This window comes from Alligator mississippiensis, chromosome 4 (assembly GCF_030867095.1).
Source record: "Alligator mississippiensis isolate rAllMis1 chromosome 4, rAllMis1, whole genome shotgun sequence".
In the NCBI taxonomy this organism is placed as follows: domain Eukaryota; kingdom Metazoa; phylum Chordata; order Crocodylia; family Alligatoridae; genus Alligator; species Alligator mississippiensis.
Window position 1 is genome coordinate 166,826,069 of NC_081827.1, and position 19,217 is coordinate 166,845,285.

The 19,217-nt window shown below is 48.8% G+C and overlaps 1 protein-coding gene across 1 annotated transcript in view; it reads left to right on the top strand.

Annotated features, from left to right (window-relative positions):
- The window catches only part of SRCIN1 (SRC kinase signaling inhibitor 1), a 205,837-nt gene extending 193,043 nt beyond the window's left edge, over positions 1 to 12,794 (top strand). The window contains exons 18-19 of the mRNA XM_059727015.1: positions 4,889 to 5,026; positions 10,594 to 12,794. Of these exons, the coding sequence (XP_059582998.1) occupies positions 4,889 to 5,026; positions 10,594 to 10,728 (273 nt within the window). The 3' untranslated portion in view covers positions 10,729 to 12,794. The remainder of the gene's footprint in view (positions 1 to 4,888; positions 5,027 to 10,593) is intronic.
- The last annotated feature ends 6,423 nt before the right edge of the window (positions 12,795 to 19,217 follow it).

Consider the following 19,217-nt stretch of genomic DNA (forward strand, 5'->3'; position numbering starts at 1 on the left):
AGACTAGACAGCCTTGAAGAAACAATTCGTGAACTGGAGATGACCATTAATGAAATCAGTGGCCACTCGTCAGCTGAATTTATATTCTCTAAAGAGCTTCTGGGACAAATGGGCTCTGGGGATTCCAGCAAGGGGACAAGGAAAGACCCCGGGGGTGTCAGTCAAAATTACCAGAGTGACAAGATGGTGGAACCCACCCCCCTGGATTTAGGATGGGACAAGGAGGATGCACCCAAGGCACTGTCTCCAAGCAGGACTAAGCCACCTCTGCTACCCAAGCCGCAGCTCCCACTCCACGGTCCTCAGGTTTATTTTCTGTTATTCCTCTTGCTTTGCTCTGCCTTCAGATTCCATCTGATGCCTTCTCTTCCTCCACCCCCTCTTCTCCTCTTCCTGTGAATTCAGCCTCACCTGGAGGTAGTCTTCTCTTCTCCTTCTCCATCATGTGGACAGACTGGCAGGAGCCACCATTGTAATGGAGCCCATGTATTTTACAGACCAGCTGACTCACGTGGCATTTTTGCCTGCATCTCCCTCATGAGCACCATCCCACCTCTATGATCCGGCCCCCCATGCCTCAGCTTTATTTTAGTGCTGGGTAAGACCACAGTCAGTAATCCAACTCCACTGCAGCCAGTTTCTGGTGCTACCCAAGGGTGACTGGGTAGCATTTCATGAGTGCTTCAGGCACTGACCTAGAGCAGTATTTCCTCCTTGAGGAGTGTGTTCAATAACTTAACCACCTCTGGATCTGACTGTCTCTCTGCTTTGCAAAGGGCTCTCTGGATGCTGGATATATCTTTACATTGTGGGTAGGCAGTTGGATGTCCCACTGGCTGTAGAACCACCCTGAGGCAGGAAGTCAGGTGTGAGGAGGAAGAAGCAGAAGACACCAGAGACATTCACCTCCAGGCCTTAGCAACAGGCTGGGTCACAGCTTTTGTGGAAGAAGACAGGTCCTAACAGATCAAGCTTTCATGTAGCTCAGACTGTAATCTGGGTAAATCACAGGGTGCCCTTGGTGCCCTTGCTACAGAGGCAAAATCGGAGTTTGTTTAAAGGAAACTTCTCTGCATTGTGTGGTTCCACGGTTATTGCATCTCTAGGGGTTCTCGGGGTCCATGTTAGATCTGCTTTATTAATAAGTAAAAAGGCAGAAGGGCTCATGCCTGCCACTCAGCTCTGGAACCAGAGGGTTCAGGTCTTGTCCTTACTGGCTTACATGTCCTCACTTGTAACAAAGAACCAGAAACCCAGACACTGATGTCACATAATGCATGAGGCAGAGAAGAACCTAGCTCTCTCTTCCAAAAATGTACAGGCTGTCATGGTGTTAATTTAGCACAGGAAGCCCATGACAGTTCTCAGCACAGTCAAGGGCTGAATTTGCTGAATGAAGGTGGCTCTTTTTTTTTTTTTTTTTTTTTGCATAAGCACTTTTCTAACTTAACTGCAATTTAAGTGTCAGCGTTAAGCAGCAGATGTTTCTCCTAATTAAATCACAATGCCAGCTCCCTGAAGCTATCCAAATTGGTTTCAGTTGGAATATGCAGCAGCCACTCAACCTTCTGAATAGCTGATAAAAGGTGGGGGGAATGCTCAGCCAGTCAGGAGTCAGCTTTTTCCTTTTTTAACAATCAGCTTTTGTGAATGAATCCTTTTTTCATTTGTACTAATTATGGTGGGACTGCTTCTCATTTACACTCAGACCCCTTTACATTTTTCTGGCTGTATAAAGTGGGTAGATCTGCAATTTACTCCTATTGTGAGCCCCTGCTACTCCACCAGAGCTGCGTAAATGCAAATCAAGTGCATGGGTTTTATGTCTGATATAGCACCAGGGTTTAAATGGGCCTGGGTGCTTCACAAACAGCAACAAAATCAGAGCCTGAAACAGGAGGCCATTTAGCTCAGATGGGATCACTTGATTGCTGATCAGTAGCAAGAATGAAAAAAACTCCCTCATCCAAAGGTCTGTGGTAGTTGAGGGCTGGACTGGGTCAGAACAGCTCACACCTGTCCCTACTCAGGACACCGACCAGAAGGGTCAGCATCCACCGCCAGCACACTGCCGGGGAAGTTGTAGCTCAGTCAGGCAGTTGGATTCCTTTGTTCTGCTGGGTTCTATTTAGTCTTCAGGAAACTAAAAATGGTGCAGCTCCCAGGTTGCCCCTGAATCAGATGCCTATGGAGCAAAGTTAAGCAGGTCAGGAATGGACATGTGGTAAAGCAGAGCTGTATGCTCAGATCTGGTATTCTGTGTGTGTGTCAAGTGTAACCTATCCACCATGGGGATAGGAGCAGGGAAAACAACTCAGACATGGGTATCGATAAGATAGCCTGCCACATATACACATATGCACACTCCTATTCAGTACTTTTTATACTGCCCCCAGCGCATAAACTCCTTTCATCAGAGCCCAGCCCTTTAGACTCATGCCCTCTTTTACCACCTTACTGTCTGTGCTGTTATTTAATAGATGTTGTTTGTCCATAGATTTCTGCCCGAGAGAGATGCTTAACCCTGGCATAAATGTCAGCAGAGTGCTCTGAAAGCCTGAACCAAAAAAAGCTCCATTTATGTTGCTCACTGTAGTTGATCCCACATCTGCTAGTGACTTTCTATAATGATTGTAGCAGTCTGCAAGGAACTTGGAAGGAGGAGTGCAGGTTTCAAGAAGGAAGAACTTGAAGGAGGCACTGAGAAGTCAGTTTGTCTGTGGACAGCAGGAATGCTAGCACACGGCCTGGGAAATAATGAGGGATATACTTTGCTGTTATCAGTTACTTCCCATTGCTTGGTAGCATCCACAATATCCACAAAAGTTAATGGACCTCTGCTTACAGATGGAGCTTCTTTCCCCTCTGTTGTTCTTATCAGCCTTTGTATGTCAACCTGTATATAGCTAATAAAAAATGTCTTTTATTTCCTCCACCACCACCAATTCTTCTCTGAATTCTGCTTCTGTCTGAAATCGTCTGTCTCCCTTTTTCTTCCGTATGCATCCCGTCATCCAGCTGGGATGCATGCCCTCTGCTCTCCTTTTGCTGCTGTTTTCAGTGATTACCCCCAGCCCTTCCTTATGTTTGCATCACACAGTTAGTGGTAAGTTTCACATGACTTTTGCCAGTCCTCAAACCCAGGAGATAGCTAGGGCTCTAGCAGAAAGGGTAGGTATGGCTGATGGTGTTGAATTACCGATCACAGATGGGCTCCTGCCACAACATCTAGATCTCAATTTTGAAAGAGTCCAAAGTTGAAGGACATTTGAACCCTGTGTTTTGCCTTGGACACATAGCATTTGGAGATGTTTGCAAAATGTGGAGGGTTGTGCCATGGCTTACTGGCTTTGAGCCTTCAAAAATCCTGAATATATATATATATATATAATTATTATCATTATATGATTTTGGATTTGGTTTTTTTGTCTCCAGGCTCATGAACACTTGGGCTCCCACAGAGGTTACAGTTTCAAGCCTTTCCTTTCTTCCCCTCTGCCATCCTAAAAGACAAAAGCTTCCCTTTGTTTAAAACCATTTTTTTTTTTAATTAATTTGTGTCCAAGGCCAAATTAGCCTAATGCTGAATCCACGAGTCCAGAACCATAAATGGCCCTACTACTAGCAAACAGCCTTCACCCGCACCTGGGGCTTCAGATGTTTCCAAATCCTTTGGCAGGCATCCTATTTGCAGGCCCAAGCCCAGAAGCTTGGGGTTGGATGCCCCTGAGTTTTGCTTGCCCTCAGCCATAAGGCCCTTGGAGCAAGCAAGGGAGGAGCTGATGTTCTCTTGTGATCTTATGACTCCAGAAGCTGGGATGCTGATCAGAGTATCAAACAGCTAAAGACTCATGCTCACAAGAGCTGGCAACTCTAGCTGGGCTTTCCCCTTGTCTTAGCCCAGGGAACAGTATGTCTGCACAACTGTGCAGTAGGAAAACAAGGCCTGTTACCTCATCTTTATTACCTTTTGTAGCACTGGGAACATTAACAGAGAGGTAACATCAAAGAAAAGCACACGGGCTTGGGGGACACCACAAGTTGGATCAAATGGCAGAAAGACCCAGAGAATCAAACCATAGACAAACAAGATGTTTATACCCCTGCAATTTAAAGTTAACATTAAGATTACACTGGTGTAGAAAGATAGCAGGCAGACATCTTGAGTGGCATGAGTTTGCTCAGTCTGCTGGAGAATGAGCCAAGAGAGAAACAAGGGTAGAATTTTACTAGGTTAAGTTACACTGGTGCAAGGTGCTATCTGTCTAACTCTGGGGGAATAGTCACTCATTTGCTGAAGACATCCAGGTTATTTATCTGCTCTCCAGCCACCTGGTGGCAAGGTACAGTAACAGCTGCCTGTTGCATTCAGCAACCCCCTCCCCCGTACTTGTGAGCCTGGCCCTTCCTGTTCCGAATGTTATTTACATTGCTGTGTAAAACCAATGTAAATGACACCAGGGTATGTGATCACCCATCATCAGTCATGCAATCAAGTCCATTGCGCTGCTGTATTAGGGACTTAAAGGCGAACACAGGGGAACAGCCCCTCTCAATCACCCCACTATATAGCATGTGCAGCACTTAGGTCCGCTATGGGTGGGACTTTCAAATGCACTTAGCATGGGCGTAGCTCTGCTCCCACTGAAAAATATCATGCCGAGCACTTCTGCAGAGCTTACCCTATATGGGCTTCAGTGGCAGGCACCGGCTTCATGCCAGCCCTCTGAATCCCATTGAGACAGACAGCTGAGCCCTTCTCATGAGAAGTGAGCCTAACCAGCTGCCTCCCATGCCTGGGACCTGCAGCATCGACAAAGGTACGGACACATTTGTCTGATTTATTTGCTTGCTGGTTTCCAACCCCAACTCCTCTGTGTCTCAACAGAGTGGCGGCGTTTCCATTCCAGCCATGAAGATGGTGAATCCGGGCTCCAGACTGAAGCAGAGTCAGCAGGGCAGCCCAGACAAAAGCAAACACATAAAGCAGAGAATGGAATACATGAGGATCCAGGGACAACAGCAGGTAGTTTATCTCTAGAGCAGCATCTCTGCTCATCAGGGCAAGCTGAAGACTAGTTAGGATTCCTGCTTTCCTTGGCCAGCTGTTCCAGGGTGGGATGAGGTTGGGAGTGCTGGGGATAATGGTGATCTTGCCCAAGAGTCTGTGATGTGACTGCACAGCTCCACATCAACAGTCAGGTCCCATCCTGTTCAGGGCAGGTTTTGCTTTAAGGCACCTGGAATCTCTGTTATGGCCTTTCACCTTGCTTGAGCCTGGCCCAGGCCTGGGTGGGAGTGTCTGTTTATGTGGGGAGATCTTTGGGGATATGGGGGACATGTGCAATTAGCCCCATCAACTCCTGACATGGTAGCTTGTGCAACCCCCAAAGTGGACGTTGAGCTGAGACCAGCCAAACTCATTTCATGTGTAGTATGAAGTTGGAGTAGGATTTGCATTTTGCCCAAGCCCCCACCCTCCTCCCCACTCTATCCCTGCCCTTCTCCTAGCAATTCAGCAGAGCTGAGTCCATCGGTCACACGTTTTTAGGAAGGAGAGACCTCAAACACCTGACCTCAGGGGGTTCTTAGAGTCTAGAACATGTTTAAAACCTCTTCAGATCCCAGTGTGGTTGCAACAGCAAGAAGATAATTCTGGTGCCATCATGAAATGATCTTGTGGGCTGTTGAATCCAGATCTGCTCTCAGGAACCAAGGAGCCTTGACATACCACAACCCACACCACTTATCCCTAGTAGATCACACGTGGCTATGGCAGGCAGTCTTCTCCAATGGCACCATACCTCCCCACCCACCTCCGCCAACTTCACTCTCTACAAGAGAGACTTCTTGGGGAGAGAAGGCAAGAGAGGTGAATTATGGGAAGTGAGAGGAGAGGTGGAGGATGCATTTTTGCTGGGCACAATCTCCAACAGAGCAGTTACTTGGTGCTTTGCAGAGGCAGAGCTCAGGGTAACTAACTGAGCTCAGGGAATGATCCTAAAATGTTGTAATGGGATCCTTTGGCAGCCAGACTTTACCCAGCAGTGTTAACCAGTCCTAGCACTCTCCACTGGCAAGACCCTGGTGGGAGCCTCACAGGGGCAAGTCTCTCTCTCTCACTTCCTCCCTTTTGCCACCCCATCCCAGATCCTGGTTTCCCTCCCATCTTTGCCCAGTACACCCTGGGCATCCCCAGTGTGGCTATGGTCTGGAGCTGGGCATCTCCATGGCACAACAGTGAGGGACAAGAGGGGCATTGGGTCTTGGGTCTCTGCAGCAGCCAGTCCAAGACCACATGGTCTCTGAGGGCAGCATCCAACATGGGAGTTAAATAGCAGCATGGGGTGTTGGGAGGAGGGCACGGGGAGGCGGGAGAGCCCCAGGGCAGCTGGAAGAGGAAGGTGATGCTTGCTTTGGAACAGAGCCATGTTTCCCACATGGTTTTCCTCCCCTTTCCACTGGGTTTGTCTGCGTTAGCATTGAATGTGCTTCTTGACTATGAGGCCACTGAGTGCAGCTGGGTTCACTTGCTTCTGTATTCTTGCCGACATTAACAGTGCTCACAGTGGCTGTCCAACTTACTCAGGCCACAAGGCAAGGTAACAAAAGCCAGTTTCTAGCCCCTAAACCCACCCTGCCTTCCCCTCCTTCCCTGACTGATGCCTTACCCTCTCCCCTCTCTCTACCCACCCTCCCTTGTTTGCTAGACCCATTTCCAGCACCAGTGGCCCACCCCAGCTTCCTGTTACCAGAACCCCATGGTGAACAGCAGCACCATGGGAAAGCGTGTTTGATGTCCCATACCCCCCAGCCCTAGTCTGTGTTTCAAACCCTTCCCTGATCCTACAAAAACCCCCCCTGATTTTGCTCATTCTCTTGTAACAAGGAACAAATGAATTGGAGGGTGGTAGTTTTTCCCCTCCCGTCACCACCACAACCACAGTGAAGTTCTAATGAATTATGAGCAAGCATCTTATGAGCAAAATGTATGCACAACCCACCCCACCCCAGGGATGGTATGCTCCCTTTCTCCCAGCCCCTTTGCCCCACGTTTTCTCCCATGCTAACCAGTGTCAGAGCTTCTTAGAGCCAAGCACAGGTGCTGTTTGTCGAGACCACAACTAAGGGTGTGTCCAAGCGAGCCCCATCTTGCTTAGCTGGCCACCCAGTTGAGAGCCAACAGCTCCTTCCATGGGTGAGGCAACGTGTATCTCTGCATGTCCTTCCTCCCTGCATTCAGGGCTCTTCCCCATTAAGTCTTGAACTGGCTCGAAGCAGGCACCATGATTCTTCCTTTCCAACAGCATGTGGAGGGAACAACTTTTGTATTTTCCGCTTCTGTGGCTGAGTAAGTTTTGGAGGATGATTTTCAAAGGCACAGATGGGAGTCAGGAACCTCCACTTTCCATGGCCACATGATTATTCCTCATGCCAATCCTCATATATACCTGGCCTGGTAAATTTTGCGAAGGTGGAGGTTGCAGGCTGACAACCCTGAGGCCATGAGTTGGCATTGCAACAAGTGTAGACATTCCTGAGTCAGTTTGTACCTCACTCACCAACTAGTATTAGTAGGTCTGTGCAGGCTTCGGTATAGGTCAGTGTTTCTCAACCTGTGGGTCCAAGAGTATATGAAAGGATCACAAACAAACTTGAAAAATCAATCACAAAAACTTAAAAAATGGATTCACGTTTAAAGGAGAAAAACATGGGAAACTGTAGCTTTTCCCTTGTAGACTGGCAGAGTTCCAGCCTGCATGGGGCTGCTTGGGACCCCCCCACCCCACAAATACCCCCCCTGCCCCTCACACTGGGGCGCTGGGGCCTGGGGGCAGTGGGTCGGGAATAAGGGACACTGGGTCAGGACTGGCCATCGATGTTTACAAATGGGTCCTGGTACAAAAAAGGTTGAGAGCTGCTGGTATAGGCAATACCTGTCCAATTGGAACCCCTACTACATACTCTGCCCTGGTGGTTTCACTGCTAATGGCCCCTGAGTTAGGTAGATTAAATCATACATGGGTACATCAACCTGTGCCTCATCGTTCCTGTCTCTACTACAGTCTAGTTACACCCCATGGGCAATTCACGTTGAACTGTCCCATCATCCAGCCTGAGGCCCCAGCAACTGTCACCTAATATTTTTGGGGGGGTAGATAATTCAAAGAGCCATGGAGGCCTAAGACCTCTTATTTCCTTACAAACCTCCATTTCCTCATGCCTTGCCCAACCTTTACTAGACTTACCCTTAGAAATTCATCCAAGGCTATGCATCTCAGGCAGTACATCATGGCCCTGGGAGGCCAGGGAAGGCAATGTCCACGAGCCGGTCCAAGGAGGTGATCCTCCCCCTCTATGCAACATTGGTCAGGCTGCAGTTGGAGTACTGCATCCAGTTCTGGGTGCTGCACTTCAGCAGGCATGTGGACAGCATTGAGAGGGTCCAGAGGAGGGCCACCCACATGATCAGGGGGCAGCAGGGCAGGCCCTACAAGGAGAGGCTATGAGACCTGAACCTGTTCAGCCTCCACAACAGAAGGCTGAGAGGGGACCTGGTGGCCATCTATAAACTTGCCAGGGGGGACCTGTGGGGAACGGGAGAGTCCCTGTTCCCCTGAGCACTACCAGGAGTAACTAGGAATAATAGCCACAATTTGATTGAGAGTAGGTTCAGGCTAGACAGCAGGAAGCACTAGTTCACAGTCAGGGCGGCTAGGATCTGGAACCAACTTCCAAGGGAAGCGGTGCTCACTCCTACCCTGGGGGTCTTCAAAACGAGGCTAGATAATCACCTAGCCAGGATTGTTTGACCCCAGCATTCTTTCCTGCCCATGGTAGGGGGTCGGACTCGATGATCTTCTCAGGTCCCTTCCGACCCTACCTACTATGAAACTATGAAACTGGGCAAATAGCATGTAACATCCAAAATGTCAGTATATTCCCAAGCAAAGAAAATGTTGCTCTCCCCAATCCCTTCCCCACCAATTGTTCTCTAACAACCTCATGAAATATGTGCACAGATTAATTATATCCATCTAGCACTGTTTTTAAAGAGTCATCTTTTTCACTCTTTTAGAGTAAATGTTACTACAGCTCACAGAAATGTTTAGCTCTGTCTATAGGGGTTTGTCTACCAAGTTGGAAAATGTTGAACTCTAGTCTAAGGGGTTTGGGTCACTAATTCTAGCTTGATTAGTGGCTGAGAAACACAGGTCCCACTGACTCTGAGGGTGCCCAGAATTAATGGGGGACAGGCACCCAGGTCACCTTGATGACTTTGAAAAGCTCAGCTATCAAACCTCAAGCAAGGGGGGTGGAGCTCCTTTCCATAGGAAACACCACACTACACACAACGCATCTTGTAGTCAGAAAGTCTTTTCAGGCTAGTTTTCCTCTTCCAATTTCATGCTAGTCCTTGAATTGATGCCCCCTTGTCCCCAAAAGAAGCCAATGCTTTGTGACTAACACCCCCTCTTGGCTACACCATGCATCTGTTGCTTTTGGGGTCAGACACAAAGCTTGCTGAGGTGGACAGGAAACCTTCCACAGCCTCTAGCAGACTTTGGATCAGACCTTTAATCTTTCCTGGTGCCTTCATTGTAGGTGCTCCTTGCCATATGGAGGGAAGGGAGGGTGGGGGGTCAAATATGCCTGGTTGTTCTAACCAGCTATATAGCAAAATCTGCCAAGTTCCACGTACAAAAGGAGAGAGGAGGGATCTTGTGTAGTAACCCCTTGGGTTTGCCCCTTTCCCGGAGGGTTATACACAGCTGCCGAGGTCCTTCTTGACTCTTCAGACAGTCCCCAAGCTTCACTTGGGCACCATGGACCATATTTGTAATGCCTCACCAGGTTGTGGGGTGATTTTTGTCACACTTCCCCATGCCTAGCACGAACCAGCTTGGTGGGTGGGAGCAAGGGGAGGCAGAGTTGTGTTTTGAAGGACTGACCCCATTCCCCGTGTGCCTTGGCTGTTGCAAATGCTAGATCCCAGCCCCACTCACTCAACATCACTCTTCCTCCCCTAACTCAGGCATGTCCCCCTGCGGTTCATACACAGTGAGGATCACCTGTCCCCCGCGTTCACTACCGTGGGATAGCTCTGATAAACAGCACCTCTGCAGCTATCTCCCTGCTCCCTCCACAGAATCCTGCCCCCCCAAACTCAGCTGTGCCACAACTAACTTGAATATAGTCATTGTTCTAACACAGTGTGCATGCCCAGTCTAACATTTCAATTCTTGTTCCTCCCCTCCCTCCCTTTCTCTCCTGTCTCCCCTTTGCCTGCCTGCCTCTGTGTTGTGTGTGTGTGTGTGTGTGTGTTCGTACACATGTCTGTCTGTCTCTGTGTGTGCGTGTGTCTCTCTCTCTCCTTCTCCTTTTGGTGATGCTCCTTCCCTCATCCAGTAACCCGTGGAACCAGCTCATCTCGTACTCTGTTTGTGGTGTGGACCCTTTTCCAGCTGTTCGACCTCAGGCCTAAATCAATGCTGCTTCTGAACAAATTCCTTTAAAAAAAAAAAAAAAACTGTTTGACTTTCCCCCCTTCTCCTCCTCCTCCTTCTCCTTGAATCTTGCTTTTCTTTCCAGGCCGCTAGATCATCTAAAGAGGCTAGTGGGCTGAATGAGAATTCCAATCCAGTCTCAGAAAAAACTACTTCTGGCAGAACATCCATCCCTGTATTGACTTCCTTTGGGGCAAGGAACTCATCCATTTCATTCTAAACCTCCTTGCCAACTTCCCATACAACTGTTTTCCTGCCTACTGGGGCCTGGCATCTCTCTTCCTTACACTTCTCCCTTGGACTGTCTTCTTGAGGCACCTTGAAAGGTCACCAGGTGTCCCTCTTTCTTTTTATTTTCAATGTCTTGCTCCAATATGGCTGACCTACTGTCTCACATCTGCACCACTATGGCCGAACTTCGGTCTCACATCTGCTCCAGTATGGCCGACCTACTATCTCACATGTACTCCAGTATGGCCGACCTTCTGTTTCTCATCTGCTCCAATATGGCCAACCTGCCACTTTCTGTTTCTTTCTCTCTCTCTCTCTCTTTTTCTCTTTCTCTTTATTGTTGTTGTTGTTTTGTTTCTCTCAACACCTCCCTTTTTCCACCCTGGCGTTTTCTGTTTATTTAAGAGCGCTAAGAACTGCACTCCACCAGTTTCACAAGCTTCAAGCAACAAGGACATTGTGAGGCATCTGAATCTGCCACGTCCTGTTCAAGGGAGAACGGCACAAAAGCAGAAGGAGGTTGTTGGGGGGAGGAAAGGGGGGAAAAAAGCAAGCTTCTGAAGACGCCTGAGAAACCTACAGATCTGACTGTTAATGCTGCTGCTACTCAGTTTTCCTTTCCTTAACTTTTTTAATAGCTGTAACAGTGATTAATCCTGTAGGAAACTCTGCTACAGTCTTCTAGCCAAGTCTTCATGGGTCAGTGGTGTTTTGACTTTGGAGTCTGTGCAAGCAGCTTTTTCATGGGGTGTTGTGGTTTACTTGCCGAAAGGGCAGTGCTGTGTTGAAAGCTGCCATGGCTCGCGCGTGGCCTGCGTTGGCAAGAAGCCAGCGAGTCAACGCTGCATTTGCTTCTCTCTCTCTTTCTTCCAAGGGTTGGGTGCAAAAAAGGCAGAAGAGAAAAGACGTGCAAGCGTTTAGCGTGTGAGATGTTTTTGTACTTCTCAACAAAGCTGGAAAGGCCAAAGGGTGGGCATGTACATTTTGGGGACGCAGAATGTTATTTCAAGAAATATGGCTGAAACGGGTAAAGAAAGTTTGCCTGAATGAGGCAGGAAGAGTTCCTGAGGCAGAAAGTCAGGTTTCCCATCACCTTAGTTTCATAATGTAGCACTTTAAATGTTCATGCAGTTACTTGCTGTAGCGAGAGAGATAGAAACGGACCGGGCAGCCCCCTGTACTGCATGGAGGGGTGATAACTCAGCAGAGATGCAGGGCAGACGGGGACAACCGAAGGTGTTGAGACCACAGGGTACCAATGATGTCAGACTAAGGGAAGTGGGAGGGGAGCTGAATTCACAGAAAGCAACGAGGGAAGGGGAAAGGCGAATGCAGCACAGGGAAGGGTGGGAAAGGGCCAAGGGTGTAAGCCATGGGGTCAAGTTGAGGGGAGTTGGGACCCCCACAGGGATTGAGGGGTTAGGACCACTCCAGCCCATCCACAGATGGGGGGATGGGGTCTGGGGATTGTGGTTCTGGAGAAGGGACCACTCTTCTGAGCAATATTCAGTGTGACCTGAAGGACCTTGAGGGCTACAGTTCCAGCTCTAGCCTAGTATAGTCAGTGCCAGCTCTCACATGACGGAGACACTGGCCCAGAGCAAGGGATGGCAGTAGGGATTGGATGCCAAAGCAAGAGAAAATAGACAAAGAGCCCTTTGCTGGCCATACACTGCTTGGGCTTAATGACTGTTCACTGAGTCCCTGCAGCAAGAGCCTGTTAGGTCTGTATGGGCTTGGTGGGATGTGGTAGGGCTGACACAGAGGAGGCAGGAGGGTGATAGTTTCTTACCCTGCCCTCTGGCAGCTATAATGGTCAGCTCTGGTCACACCTGGTGTAATGGAAAGCACCATAGTTCAATAGCTGTTTTTTACCAAACCTGAGCACCCCTTTGCTGCCAGGGGCTGCCATGCCAAGGAGACCAAGAAGAGTGGAAAGTGAGAGGCCTATTGCTACTCACTTCCAAGGGAAGGTTTGAATGCAGCATACAGTAGGAGAAGGGAATTACCTTGCACTGCCTAGAATGCACTATATAGCACAGTGAGGGGGTGGAATAAGAGGGGGGGGGGGAGGGAGGGAGGGAGGGAGGTGGGGTGACGTGGGGTTTAGCAGACCCACTACCCCAGCTACAATAGGGAGCTCATGGACTCAGAAGATGCTAAGAAGGAAGGAAAGGAGGGCACATGGCATGGAACCAGACAGGTGTGTGGGAGGTTTGTTGGACTAAAGTACAATATACATAGCGTGTGTGTATGTGTTGGGGGGAGCACTCTATCAGTGTAAAAACAAAATGTAAGCACAGGTGATATCTAAGGGAATCTATGCGAGAGGGGTGTGTGTGTGTGTGTGTGTGTGTGTGTCCAAAAATGCTATATTGTAAAGAGCGTGGTCCATACACAATGAGAATATGAGATCTCGTCACTTCTTTTGTTGGCTGGTTCGTTGTTGGTTTTTGTTTGGTTTGGTTTGGGTTTTTTTTTAATTTTTTATTTTCTTCCTTTCTTTCGTTCTTTTTTTGTATATCAATCATTTTTGTATAAAAAGAACGAGCCTTTTTTGAATAACAAAGAGAAAAAAAAATCCAAAAAAAAAAGAACAACAACAAACCATAATGCAATTTCTTTGGATTGCAAAAAGCAACTCTTTACATTTAAGTGAAGTGTCTTAACATTTTATATTGTTTTAAAAATATATTTACATATTATATATATATAATATACGTAATATAAATATATATATATAAATATTTAAAAAAAAATAAAAGAAATCTCTTCACGTCTGGTATATAGAGGGTGGGGGGTAGGGCAGATTTTCTTCCCTGGTTAAATTGTAGCTCCTTGTGATGGAGAGTTGGTCAGGTTCGTAGAAGACCCTTGCCCCTCATGCTAAGCTCACATTGTGTTTCCATTCCTTTCCTTCCCTCTTCCTCCAACCCTCCCTCCCTGTCTCTTTCCCCTTGGTGTGCATGGTGGGAGAGGAGTGTGTGGCCCCAGGCATAGCCACCAGCCTTGCCCTGGCATTCATCTGTGGGTGATGTTGAACATCTGGGTGGGCTTGAATTGGGGAATCTCTGCAGCTTAAGACCTGTAAGTTAAGACCCAGGGAGCACAGCCCAGGCTGTAGGAGCCCTGTCATGTCTGGACAGGGGTTATCCTTGCATTGGCTCTACTAAGAGACAGCGGCTTGTGGAAAGAGGTGGTTTTATGACATGCCAATGAAGAGCAAAGGCCAATGGACAGAAGCTGCTGCAATGAACTCCTTTTAAACGGTGCTGGAGGGATGAGGGTGTCTTGGGATACAGTGTTGTGTCAGTGGAGCTTGGCTCTGCAGTGCAGGGACCTGCCTCTAGCTGCGGGCCATCCTGGCAAGAGCTCCCTCTGCCCCTGCTCTTCATCCACATGCCATGGACTTGGTGGGACTTCTCTGTCCCTCTGCTGTCATGGCAAGGGAGCATGAGAAGCACCAAATCTTCTGGCTTCAGTGCCCAAGAACAGGACCTAACCCTGCCATGTCAAGCTGTCTTTCCCCCTTCTTCTCACTATGTGTGGATAGGTGAGGTCGAGCTGGCGAGTGGGGGAGCCAAGAGACCATAGGTTCCTTCTACACCCTCTTGCTGTCTATTCAGGGCACTGAGTACCACAGGAAAGGGGCAGAAACATCTCTGCCTGGAGCCCCCTGTCATGCTGTAGGACACCGAGCCTGGGTGCTGCTTGGTGTTGGACCCAACCAGTCCCCAGCATGCAATCCCTAAAACCCATTGACCCTTAAGGTGGTGCTTCCTCTGAGGAGCACAAAGGATTTAGGCATTCAAATTCCATTGAGCTGTGGTGGGATCTGAGTGTCTAACACCCTTGGGCTGCTTAGGGCATCTCAGCCTGGAAGTCTGTCTATGCAAGCTTTGTGGGGCAGGAGGTCAATCACAGGCTGGGCTGTGGGGTCTGCGCTTTTCCCTGCTCAGGAGGAGAGGGAAAGGAAAGGAGGTGTGAAAGGGGCATGTCCCATGGAGGGGTCCAGCAGGGCTGTTAGGGAGGGGAAGGAGCTGCCCCTGCCCCTCTTGAGAGGATGTGACTGTTTTAGAGATACTTTACACTCCCGCTGCAGCCCCTCCTTCACCCTAACCTTCACCTCCACCCAAGCTCCAGGGGTCCTAGGTCCTACTTTGAGCCAGCACAGCCTGTCCTGCTCTGGGCATGCCACTGCTGTGCGGCTTGATCAGAGCCACAGACCTCCCTTTTTTTTCAGACTGAAGTGGATAAGCACAGGCTTCAGCCTGGCCTCTAGGGAACAAGAAAGGGCCAGCTCCAGGCTCACTCCTGGCCCCTGCCACCGATAGCCGGCTTTGATAGCAAACACTGCAGGGGCCTCTGGTCACTGAGGGATTCATCCCACTCCTGTGACTATGGAGAGCAGCCCCTCACAGCAGGAAGCAGCATCTCCACACCAGCCTGGCACACCCACCTTGGTGTGGGTGGTAGCAGCCCTGTGGACTGGCATCTAGTGACCATTGGGCACGGGGTCTAGACTTGGTGATCCCTGCCCACCTCCAGCTCCCCGCCTGGTCAGAGTGGGCATCTGCTGAGATGCATGCCAGGTGTCACACCACCCCCGCTCCCCCCCTGTCACCCCATCCTTCCTAGCTAGCCCAACTCCGGGGGCTGCAACGCAGACAGTATTGTATGACACAGGGAAGGGGATGGCTCCTTCCTCTCAGCAATAGAAGTAACTTGAAGCATTAACTTTTTTTTTATTGGTACCAAAGTGAAATATTGTAGCAAAGCCGCAGCTTCTCGGGGAGGTGGTGTCCCCCCTGTCCCGTCCCACCCACTGGCTAACAGCCTTCCTCGCTTGTACCAAAAGAAGTCACCCCACTGGCCACGGGACAAGTGCCTGTGGGAGGGCAGTGCCACATGCTGTGTCATCCACCTGATGACTGTTGCTAGGGATTAGACAGGAACCCTGGACCCTCCCAAGCCTCCCCATGTCAGAATAGGGATGGGTCTTGCTGGTGGGAAGAGCCACAGTGCCAGGAGCCCCAGTGCCTAGGCTGTGTCCTGCCCCCCCTGGGCAGTCACTTGCTTTTTTGCAAATAGATTGTGAAATGCAGCTGGTCCAGGACAGTCATGTTTCACACCCACTTTGTGTGATGGCTCCAGGGAGAAGCAGATCAGGCCTTGTGCTCACCAATTGTAGTTGGCCTGGGTGGGGGAGGACTGTAATATCCATTCCACCATAATATCCCTGGCCTTTGTATTAAGGCCTGGTCTCCAAACACAGCTCTGCTGTCATGAGAGGTGTTTCTGACACCAGTTCAGTTAGGTCAGTGCCGCCCCCACTGCCTGAAGATGGACTCAGCGTGAGGTCTCTTGAGTTGGCTTCCCTCAGGAAGGAAGTAGCCGTGGTCTGATCTGCATGGGGAAGCTGGCATACAGGCAGCTCACATGTGAATTCACAGTAGCTTCCCATGCAGATGCCTTGAGTGTGCACAGAGAGGCGGCACGCTCCCTTCACACTTGGCTTCATGCCCTGATGTCCTACAGCCCAGCATCTCTATGCAGACCAGTCCTGGTACTCAGCAGAGAAGCAACAAGCTGAAAACAGCTTAGGTGTGTCCCCGTGGGACCTGGCATCAGTTGAACCAAACTGAGGTGAGCCACACCAAGGCCATGTTGGGCAGGGCACTGCATTCCTGTTGGGGCCTGTGACCATCTGCCCCAGAGTTGCACTAGTTTCAATCAGTTTAATTTGGATTCATCCAACTGCATTGAACTGATGCTCCCTCTGTGCACTGATATTAGCAGGGCATGTGCCAGAGACACTGGGGCCATTCTTGCCCAGTAGTGCAGTAGTTCTCCATCACGCTGCTGGGAGGTGGTGCTTTGTACAGCTCCGTGGTTGGGGGAGTCAGGGGTGGGTCAGGAGACACGCACTGATTTCTGCAATTCATTTCCGTTGGGTTATTTCCCACCCCTCTTGTTGGCGATCAGACTAGTTTCCTACGTGAGCATGCGTGTGCGTGTGTGCGTGTGTCTGTCATTTTCATGGCATCACTCAACTGTTGTGGGCACAACAATCCTAGGGCGTTTGCTAAGACAAGCAAAAAACAACAACAACAAAACAAAACCCACTTTATGCCGCCTTTTAGAACAAGAAAAACTGTTTAAAAACATTAATAAATGACTTTAAAAAAAAAAAGCACCGCCCGCATTATGCATGTCTCCGCAGAGAAGCTGCCGCCACTGCATGCCGCGCTTTGCTGTACGTGTCTCTATGTTGTTTAAAAAAGGTTAAAAAAATGAAAAGGACAAAAAAAAATTACAAAAAACAAACTCTTTAGCTGCTGTTTTGGGGTTTCTACGAGGTCATGTGTCTCTTTAGCATGAATTTTATTGTGAACTGTTTTAAAAAATAAAATAAATAAATAAAAAAAAAAAGACAAACCCTATATCTATGCCCGAGCGGGCTCTGAAGGCCAGGTCTGGACTCTGTACGTTTTTGTAAATCTCCTCCGGCTTCTGTCTGTAGAGTAGTTCTATGTATAAACTATATGGATGCCATGGATATTTCTGTGAGAAATGTGATCATTGTAATTGAAAATTCCAAATGACAAAGGGTTGCTTTTTTATTTTTCTTTCCCCCTTTCCTTTATTTCCCCCCACTCTCCCAACCCTCTTTCTTTTTTCTATTGGAGTGTCTGGCTTTAATAAAACACTTTTTTTTCCTCTATTATGCCATCGCGTTTCTGGAGGGTTTGGTCTTTTGTTTCCTTGTCAGCAACAACATTTCCATGGAAAGTGGAGGAGGTGGGGGAGTAGATGCCCCATCACGGCATCATGGCAGCCTTGCTGTGGGTTTAGCACCCTGGTGTTGTTACAGGGATGTGGGTATGGCCACAATTCAGTGCACAGTCCTACAGGTCCAGTTGCTCCCCCTGTTCTTTGGCTGAAAGCTGCGTGAGATGTGGGTTGGTTCTGTTGCTATCATTGTACCTAAATGGGCAGGAATTCATTTATGGGTGAGGCTTGGCAGAATGTCCTATGAACCCTCACCCTTTCTCTTAGGTCATATGACTTTTGATACGGTCTCTCACAAGGAAGCTAAAGACATTTGGGTTGGATGAATAGACTGTGAGGTGGGTAAAAAGCTGGGTTTCTATCAGGCTCAAAGGGTATTAATCAATGGCTTGATGTCTAGTTGGCAGCGGGTATCAATTAGAGTGCCCCCAGGGTTGGTCCTGGGGCTGGTTGTGTTCAAGATCTTCATCATTAACCTGGAATATGGCATAGAGTACACCCTCAGCAAGTTTGCAGATGACACCAAGCTTGGGGGGAGTAGTAGATACACTGGTGAGTAGGGCTAGGAGACAGAGAGACTTAGACAAATTGGAGGATTGGGCCAAAAGAAATCTCATGTGGTTCAATAAGAACAAGTGCAAAGTCCTGCACTTAGGATGGAACAATCCCTTGTACCGGTACAGGCTGGGGACTGACTGGCTAAGCAGCAGCTCTGCAGAAAAGGACCTGGGGGTTATGTTGGACAATAAGCTGAATATGAGCCAGCAGTGAGCCCTTGTTCTGAAGAAAGCTAATGGCATACTGGGCGGCACTGGTAAGAGCGTTGCCAGCAGATTAAAGGAAGTGATTATTCCCATTTATTCAGCACTGGTGAGGCCACATCTGGAGTACGGTGTCGTTTTGGGCACCCCATTACAGCTGGGATGTGGACAAATTGAAGAGAGTCCAGTGGAGGGTGACAAAAATGGTGAGAGGGCTGGGGCACATGATTTATGAGGAAAGCCTGAGGGTTTATTTAGTCTAGAGAAGAGGAGATTGAGAGAGGATTGAATAGCATCCTTCAACTACCTGAAGAGGGGCTCAAAAGAGGATGGAGTTGGACTATTCTCAGTGGTGGCAGATGACAAAGCAAGAAGCAATGGTCTCAAGTTGCAGCAAGGGAAGTTTAGGTTAGATATTAGGAAAAATTCTCTCACTGGGAGGGTGGTTAAGCGCTGGAACAGGTTACCCAGAGGGGTTGTGGAATCTCCATCCTTGGAGGTTTTTAAGACCTGGGTAGACAAAGCCTTGGTTAGGATGAGCTAGTTGGGGATGGTTCTACTTTGAGCAGGGGGTTGGACTAGATGACCTGATGAAGTCCCTTCCAACCCTAATTTTCTATGATTTTGACTGTTGTGCCAGCACTTAACATCTCTGGGTCCGTTTGGTCAAGGGGGTGAGGAGCACACGGACCCCTGGATTTTTCTCCCTATAGATAATATCCCAATAGATGGGAAGGGTGATTACATAGGAGATCATCAGGATTGGAAAGTGCTGCTGTCTTTAATGAGCTTGGTGTTGGGCCTTACTGGAAAATTATCATGTTATCACCAATTGCTTTTCATTCCACCCTCCCCCAGTGAGGGGTGGGGGCATGGGGAGAGGCAGCAATGCAATGGGTAGGGTGCAGGGGACCATCCCCCTGCA